Genomic DNA, 9,061 nt, shown 5'->3' with positions numbered 1-9,061 from the left:
AGTTCGCAGGAATGCACTAAGTTGCAGGGAAAAATTTCCCTCGGCCGGCCACACTTTCAGTGCGGGCGGGCGCGCAGAGGAAGGAAGAGCCGGGAGGAGGCGGAGTCGGCGAGTCGCTCGGGCGGGCGATTCTCTCAACTTTAGTTTTGGCGTCTGAGTTTCTGTCTCAGTCGAGCACTGCCGCCTCGGGGAAAAAGAAAGGGAGGAAGGAAGGAACAAGAAAAGGAAATAAAGGAGAAAGGGGGGAGGGGAAAGGCAACTAGTGGTCCGCCCCCCCGTGAAGGGAGTTGAAGGGGAAAAGTTGTGAGGCGCCGCAGGTCCGGGTCTCTCAGCCCCTCCCGAGGCACAGCCGCCAGACCAGTGGAGCCGGGGCGCAGGGCGGGGGCGGAGGCGCCGGGGCGGGGGATGCGGGGCCGCGGCGCAGCCCCTCGGCCCTGAGAGCGAAGACTCCGACGCCCAGCGCCGCGCTCGCCGCTTCTCCGGTCTCGGCCGTCGAGCCGGGACACCCGGGCGGAGTCCTCGCCCGCCTGCTCTGGGGTGCGCGTCCCGAGAGGTAGAAGCCATGGATCCCGGGCAGCAGCCACCGCCTCAGCCGGTCCCCCAGGGCCAAGGGCAGCCGCCTGCGCAGCCCCCCCAGGGACAGGACCAGCCGTCCCGGCCGGGGCAGCCAGCGCCCCCGGGGTCCCAGGCGGCGCCGCAGGCCCCTCCCGCCGGGCACCAGATCGTACATGTCCGGGGGGACTCCGAGACCGACCTGGAGGCGCTCTTCAACGCCGTCATGAACCCCAAGACGGCCAACGTGCCCCCAACGGTGCCCATGAGGCTCCGGAAGCTGCCGGACTCCTTCTTCAAGCCGCCGGAGCCCAAATCTCACTCCCGGCAGGTAACCATCCCCGTCTGGCAGGCCCCAAGGGGTGGAGGGGGGTGCCCGCTCAGCCGCGGCTATCGGGCCCCGCGTCGCCCGGAGTCCGGGGCCGAGATTTGTTGTGTGTGTGTTTTTTTTCCCCCTTGAAGTTTGTGCGGTTGCCCCGGGGGGCGTGCTTCCCCCCCTTCCTTCCTTCCTTTCTTTCTTCCCGGGGTTCCCAGGAGGTTGGCGGGAGTGGGGGAGGCGGCGGGGCGGGCGGTGGGTCGCACAATGCGCGCGCCTCCGCGCCCCGCACCTCCGCGCCCGCCGCCGGCGGGGGAGGGGGGCCTCTGGCATGCGTGTGGGGGAGCTGCCAGCGGCCGCCCGCTTTGAGAAGTTGAGCACTGGGCCCCCTTTCCTTCGGGGCCCCTCGGCGCTCTTCAGGCTCCTGGGGAGTCAAATAATTGTTCTCTTGTTTTCCAGTGTTGATTAGGGAGTGGGGGTGGGAGCAGACCTCTCGAGTTTTAGTCCCCCCGTCCCCCCTTTTCCTCCCCTCCTCCCTTTTCCTCCCCCTCCCCTTGCTGCCTGCATTACTTTCCCCGCCGCCCCGGTCCTTTCGGAATCCAGGATCCGGGCTTCCCCTGACCAGACTTTCCTGGAAGTTGTTTATGAAGTTCGTTCCTTCACCCCTGCACTTCCCTCGCTCTTGGAACTTGGGCAGGCTCGCCCTTCTCCAACTTTGTAGGTTCACGTGTTGATTTCCCAATTGCAGGCTATTATTTACAGTCTGCTGAAATGCTTTTAAATTAGCCACATCTGCACGTTGCACTGGAACTGCGTTGCGCTTTACAGCACCGAGGTTTAACACAACAGCCTTTGATAATACGCTGGGGGTTGACTCATAGGCCGAGTCTTGCCTAGTTCAACTGTGATTAAAAGTTAATGTTTGGGAAGCGATGACTAATTCAAGGATCGCCATTGCTTTTTAATTCTTATTGAGAATGTGAACATGGCTGATTTCCACAACGTTTGACTGTTTTGCCAACTTGATTATTTAAATGAGACGACTTAATTTTGAAAGCGTTAACATTCAGTTAAGTCAATTTTTTTTAAGCAAAGGTTTTTGAAGGTGTTTGCTTCCTCCCTCCCCCCTTAAATTGCTTTAGGCTAAACTGCAGAATGGGAACTTTGCCCAAAAGTTAATTGGTTTCCCAAATACTGAAGTGTAATTAAGCCACTCGGGCTGTAACGAGTGGAAAGAAGAATTTTCGACCCCCCCTCCCCCCACTGCTTTTGTAAGTCTGTGGTATATTTTTTGTGTGTGAAAGGGATGGGTTTTGGAACTCTATAGAAGCTCCAAAGGAAAGATGCAATATGCCTTTTTGCCTTGGAAGGAAATACAACTTACTTTGTTACTTAAGTATTGAATTTGTAAGAGATAAATTTATGTGCCATCAGACCGCCTGCGACTCATACCCTGTGTACAACAGCTCTGAACCCTACCCTGTCCTGAGCCATTTTCTCAGATTGGCATACCTAACCCCGGTGCCCCAGGTATCGGGTCAATCCATCTCCTCCAAGGTCTTCCTCTCCTACGCTGCCCCTTAGGTATGCTCTTTTTCTCTTGCACCTGGAGTTGAACTTCTGGACTTTTTTACCAATAAAGTGTGTTGGTGTGCACACGTAGAGAGAGAGCGCATACCTATGCTGTTGTTCACTTAATGGTTTTAGTTAGGAGATTGAATTCCCCACTTGATGACATCCTAAAAATTTGCCACTGAAAAGTGTACTTAATCTTTTAATAAATAATTACACAAATATTTATATCTAGCAATATGTGAACAGTTTGTCTTTGCCCCTATAAATGTAGGAAATTCTGAGTTTTAAAGTAAAACTCTTAATTCTAATAGCATGACTCTTGTAGATATTAATAATGTTAATAAACTGTTGGATATAAATTCTTAATGTACGTAAATCATCTAATCAAACAAAAATGCATTCATTGCCAGTCTAGTTAATTTAGGTTTATAGTGACCCCATATGGTTTCTGAGGCTGTAATCTTTGTGAATCTGACTGCAAGTCTTTCTCCTTAGGAGCAGCTGATGGGTTAGAAACACTGCATTTAACTCCCTCAGCACTAGGGTTCTAATGTAGCCTATATTACTATCTCTTAACTTCCAGCATGAAACACACATACACACACAAACACACTTAGGAAGATAGATACAACTCAGATAGATGAGGAAAGCAAAATAGATTAAATTATTTGCTCAGGGTTATGCCAGCCAGCCAACACATTAAAGGAGCTTTGGAGTCTAGTGCAGAATTGTTTTGCTATTGTACAGTTGTAAAGATGTGTGTGTGTGCGTGTGTGTGTGTGTGCGCGCGCGCGCGCGTGTGTGTACCATCGAATTGGATCTGACTGGTGCAGGGGGAGATTGCCTCTCCTTCTCCAGCAGAGAATCTGGTGGATTCAAACCGTATATCTCAGGGATTGCAGTGTAGCTTCTTGCCACTAGGCCACCAGAGCTCCCTTCAGTTGTAAATATGTATGTAGGTAATTTTAGAGTTGAACTGTTAACATCTTTAGCATCTAGTATACAAAACAATGGTTGAGTTTTAATTTCATTAAGATTAAGAGCTTTTGGATGGGAATCCTTCGCTTTCACTAAAAGTTGTGTAACTTTCCATTTTTTTTAAAAAAAACCTTTCATTTTATTGTGATTCACACTATTCTTCATTCACATTGTGTTTCATGTCATCATTCTCATTCATTTTGTTTTATAAATTAATCACCATTGAACTATGCCCACCATTTATCCTAGCTTTCCAGATCCCCACCAGATTTTTACCATTTCCTTTAACCCCTCTCCTCCCTCCACCCACCAAACTGTGCAACCCTGTGATATCCCCCCTCCCCATCCTCACCTTTCTGCTCCCACTTGCCCCTATAGTAAAAGTTGCATAATTTTTGATGATTGATTGTTTCTTGTTTACCCTCCCCACCCCATTATGGAAAATAATGTCATATGTTTAGATCTTGGCCTGGGGAATAACCAACCCATTAATGTTAAGTTTCATCAAACAAACAAAAAGGCATAGTCATTATATTGGGTTTTGTTTATATCTGGAATGGTGTAGAACTTGGGGAAAACCCCTATATGACTTCGGTCTTTTAAACATGCGAAGTTTAGTATTTACTGTGTTAGGAATGCTTTGTTCATAATACCCTGCATAGAGTCGATTTTGCCTTATAATGATCTTCCATCAGGCTTGAAATCTTGAAAGGAGGAGACTCATTTTTTCTCCCTCAGCAGCTAGTGGATTTGAACTACTTAACCTTTGATTGGCAACATGACACATAATGCACCACACTGCTAGAACTCCTTAATGGTTGCTTTTAATGGAAAATGGTGGTTTGTTCAGTCCCATGGAGTTGACTTCAAGTCAGAGACCCTGTGAACCACACATCTGCTGAATTGCCCTACTCCACACCATCAAACGGGCTATAAGATAAAATTATAAATACTTTTTAAAAATGTCTTATAGAATACCAATCATTTGAAAAGCATCCATTTGCTAAGCTTTTCCTCAGTGGCAGATATGTTTGTTGAAATTTACCTTTGGTCCTTAGAATGTTTAGTTGCAATGAAATTCTGTCTAGGAAATGTAGCAGAGTTCTTTTTTGAAACTTTGTTTTTCAGTCTCTGTTTTCATATTCCTCATAGGTCAGTACTGATGCAGGAACTGCAGGTGCTCTGGCTCCACAGCATGTTCGAGCGCATTCCTCTCCAGCTTCCCTGCAGCTGGGAGCAGTTTCTCCAGGGGCATTGAGCCCTACTGGGGTGGTCTCTGGCCCAGCAGCTACACCCACTGCTCAGCATCTTCGACAGTCATCTTTTGAAATACCTGATGATGTGCCTCTGCCAGCAGGCTGGGAAATGGCAAAAACATCTTCTGGTCAGAGATACTTCTTAAAGTAAGTGAAAATAATGGTGAGCCATTCTTAGCCAAGAAATATGCAGCTGTTGACAGAAGTATTTTAGAAAACATGGCAGTATGAAAAGATAAAAGGCCACTCACTTAACCTTATATTTCATGTAATATTTAAGTCAAGATCAATAATCCATCATTTCTTTCTCCTGTGCTTTCATATGGCCCAATTACTTTGTTTACGATTGGTAACAGTTTGAAGGTTGATTGATTGTTTTTGGTCAGAGTGTTTTAAGTATTTGATTAACTATTTTGAATTTGTGGCACACCTTCTTACTTAATTAGCCTAGCACAAAACTGAATTCAAGAATATGTTGAACTCTTCCCAAACTGAGAATTACAGGACTTACATGTTGTTATTTAGTATCATTGCCTTGGAACTGACCCTCCAGCAAGTTTTCAGAGGCAGTTTAATCACACAGGAGATTGCCCATCTATCTCCCTAGGAATAACTAGTAGGTTCAAACCATGTGCCTTGGAAATTTTGCAGTGCAGTTTCTTACCACTTAATGAACATTTTATCAGTGGAAAAGAATTGCAAAAATATGGGCATCTAATTTCATAGTGTTTTACATTTAGAAAATGAAAATACTTGGGTTACAGTTTTGTTTATGAATTTTTAAAGAATTATCAGATTTTATTAGAGAAGTTTACAGAGAAATGGATTATAAAGTACAGAGAGTTCATCAATTTTTTTGTTTGCTTCCCCCCCGCCAAACATAAACAGTGATAGTTCACTTTTGACGTACTGTTGTGCAGAGACAAACTTCTTTCAGGTAGTGGTATTCAAAACTCAGTCTGCCTCTTTGGGAAGATAAAAACAAATCCTTTGGGTTATTTTTATGAGCCTTTTTGTCTTCACCAACTGACAAAATTATATTAAAGTTGAATAAAACTAAATCTATGTTTTGTCTTCTTTAATTTTGGTATTATCAAGAACACCTTAATTTTTTAATTTGGCTTGTTTGGGTCAAGTATACAAAGTGTTACTTCATACCAGTTACTATTGATTGAAATTCAGTCCAGTCTCCGTTTTGATTGAGATTTTTTTTTTAAACAATTTATTCCTCAGGGAAATAGTGATTTATTAGAACAGATAATAAGATTAATAATAACTTTTTCAGAGTAGACTGTAATAATAACTTTTTCAGGGTGGATTGTTAACTTTGTAAGAGTAAAGTTTTGGGACAGCCTTATTTAGCTGAAGAGTAAAGGAAAACATTTGATTTTCTTAAAGTTTCAACAGTTTTTCACTTCTTTGGTGGAAACTTTTTTTTTTTCTTTTAAAATTCATTTTCTGGTGTCCTGGTATCCATTTCAAAGGCTCGGGTTTCAACCAGAACAATAAAGGGCCTGAGACTGGAAAGTACACACAAGTCTGGCAAACTCATCTGCATGAGCAAGATCATTTGTTCTCAAGCAGACATCCAAAGTAAATGATTGAAAGAGCTGCTAGCTGTGAGGGATGTCTTGAAGGGGAAAAGGAGTGGAAACAAACCAGGTTGTTAGGAAGGAAAAGAAAGGCTGTACTTTCTTGAACCTCTCCCTGCTGAGTCACATGCTGACCAGGGGAGGGTTTTAAAGAGTTTAATAGCCTGCTTGCCTTCTGCTTTCTTTGGTTGGTGGTGTGACTAAAATTCTCATTTAAAGAGCAACATTTAAGCTTTTTTTTAGCCTCTTGGTCTTGTAATAATGACTTGTGGGTGACCTCTCTCAGCTTTTTCGTTATTTTTGAAGAACTTAACTTTTTTGAGTTGAAGTTAATATTCTACACTTTTTTTAAATGGTTCTTTGTTGTTGTTGTGTACCCATTAAATTGGATCCAACTGGCACAAGAGGAGATTGCCTCTCCCTCTCCAGCAGAGCATCTGGTGGATTCGAATTGCATTCCTTCAAGATTGCAACACAGCTTCTTGCCACTGGGCCACCAGAGCTCCCTTCTACACATTTATTTTTATGGTAGTTTTTTCTTTGAGAACAGATGTTTCTCTTAAAACTATTGATACTGCAGAATTAATGACAAGTGTACATAGCTGCGCACAAAGACACCACCATATATCACACCACACATCTCCATTGGCTTGTCAAGAAGGTAAGGTTGGGCAAATGATATAAATGATATGAAGCTTATGCCGAAGTGCAGGCTGGGTATTGAAGGGGTCGTGGTACTAGGGATATTGTAGCTAATGTTAGATGGATCTTGGCTGAAAGCAGGGAATACCAGAGTAATGTCTATCTCTATTTCATTGATTATGCAAAGGCATTTGACTGTGTGGATCACAACACTGTGGCTAAGTCTGATAAGAATAGGAATTCCAGAACACTTGGTCATGCCAGTGTGAAAACTATACTTGGACCAGGAGGCAGAACAGAGCAGGGAAACACTGCGTGGTTCAAAATTGGGAAGGGTGTAGGCCAGGGATGTGTCCTTCTCCTTATCAACCTGTATGCAGAACAGATTATCCCGGAGGCTGGGCTGTATGAGGAGAAGTGTGGCATCAGGATTGGTGGAAAATTACCAACAATCTGCGTTACGCAGGTGACATAACCCTGCTGGCTGAAACTGAGGAGGACCTGAAGCACTTGCTGCAGAATGTCAAGGACTGCAGCTTTCAATATGGATTGAGGCTCAATATCAAGAAGACAAAAATTCTCACCACTGGGCTAATTGGCAGCATCAGGATGGATGGTGAAAAGATTGAGATTGTTCACAGCTTTAGTTTGCTTGGCTCCACAGTCAACACTCTTGGCACCAGCAACCAGGAAATTAAAAGACGTATTGCCTTGGGAGTCTGCTGTTAGGGACATCTCCGTAGTACTGAAGAGCAGTGGTGTCTCTCTGGAGACTAAGGTGCACCTGATACAGACCATGGTCTTTGAAATTACTTGCTATGCATCAGAGTTGGACATGACTAGGGAGGATAGAAAGATAATCGATGCCTTTGAGCTGTAGTGTTGGAGAGTATTAAATATACCATGTATTATTAAGAAAGAAAACGAACAGGTTCACCCTGGAGAGGATTAAATCAGGCTGCTCCTTGGAGGCAAAGATTCTGAACCTTCCTCTGACATACTTTGGACATGTTGCAAGAAGGAACCAATCCTTGGAGAAGGATGTCATGCTTGGGAGGGTGGAGGGACAGCATAGGAGAGAAGACCCACTATGAGGTGGATTGATTCCGTGATTGGGGTAACGGGAGTAGATGTGTCAGAGACAGATTGGCACAGGATAGAACAGGATTTAGGGCTGTTGTACATAGGGTCGTTATGAGTCATAGGTGACTTCGATGGCGTATAACAACGACATGCCACATGAGTAGTGGTTGCAGAACTAGAAGTTTATCTGGAAAAGAAAAAAACTGGGAAGAAGAAAGAAGAGATATTATTGTTTTAAGGTTTTGAGAGGAAGTAATGTGGAAGTAAATTAGGCTTATGATAAAAAAAAAATGAAGATTTTGGGTTCCATTTAAGAATTTCTCATCAAACCTGAGAAATAAGTTTCCCTGAGAGCTAGATCTTGATCAGAAAACAAAAGGGAAAACAGGTTCTCAGTGTTTAAAAAAAACCAAAACACCACCATAAGAAACCACCCCAAACCAAACTTTTTACAGTCAAGTTAATTTTGACTCATAATGACCCTATAGTGCAAAATAAATAGAACAGCTCCACAGGATTTCCAACTCTAGTCCTCATGGAAAATAGCCCTGGTGGTGGTGTGTATAATATATCAGTTTGTTAACTTAAAGGTGGAGGTTTGACACCACTGGCCATCCCTTCCTCTGGAGAAAGGTGCATTATTGTCTCCTGGCAAAATTTACCACCTTAGAAACTAGATGAAGAATTGCTATGAGTTGGACTTGACTTAATGACTTGGGGGTGTGGGTGGTGAATCTTTATGGAAGAAAACTGCCACATATTTTTCTTGCTAAGTGACTGGTGAGTTTGAATCCCTAACTTGGTTAGTAGCTGAGCCCATAAGGACTATTGTAGCCAGGCTCCTCAGGGAATAATATGTAAGATTCTTTAGCATTGGATACATAGGACTCCTTTCATTGTTAACATTTAACAGTTAAAGGAATTGAGTCTTTATGGAAGCTAACTGCTACATGTTTCTCCTATGGAGCTGCTGGTGGGTTCAAAAGCATACTTTTCAGTTTGGAGCCAAGTGCTTTAATAACTATGCCACCAGAGGTTCTTGGATGAATAGTAATAGTTACTTTTTT

At 44.0% G+C, this 9,061-nt stretch overlaps 1 protein-coding gene across 9 annotated transcripts in view; it reads left to right on the top strand.

Annotated features, from left to right (window-relative positions):
• The first annotated feature begins 275 nt into the window (after positions 1–275).
• YAP1 (Yes-associated protein 1) overlaps positions 276–9,061 on the top strand; it is a 173,233-nt gene continuing 164,447 nt past the window's right edge. For 7 of the 9 annotated variants that reach the window (XM_006887310.1, XM_006887313.1, XM_006887318.1 and 4 more), the window contains exons 1-2: positions 563–883; positions 4,574–4,824. In XM_006887310.1, the coding sequence (XP_006887372.1) occupies positions 563–883; positions 4,574–4,824 (572 nt within the window). Of the gene's footprint in view, positions 884–4,573; positions 4,825–9,061 lie in introns of all 9 variants that reach the window. The other 2 variants (XM_006887314.1, XM_006887311.1) reach the window with 2 other exon arrangements.

The sequence above is a fragment of the Elephantulus edwardii genome, unplaced genomic scaffold (assembly GCF_000299155.1).
Source record: "Elephantulus edwardii isolate Elephantulus edwardi_28Jun2011 unplaced genomic scaffold, EleEdw1.0 scaffold00056, whole genome shotgun sequence".
NCBI classification, from domain to species: Eukaryota; Metazoa; Chordata; class Mammalia; order Macroscelidea; family Macroscelididae; genus Elephantulus; species Elephantulus edwardii.
Note: the sequence above shows the minus strand (reverse complement) of the source record. Positions and strands in the feature narration are given on the sequence as shown.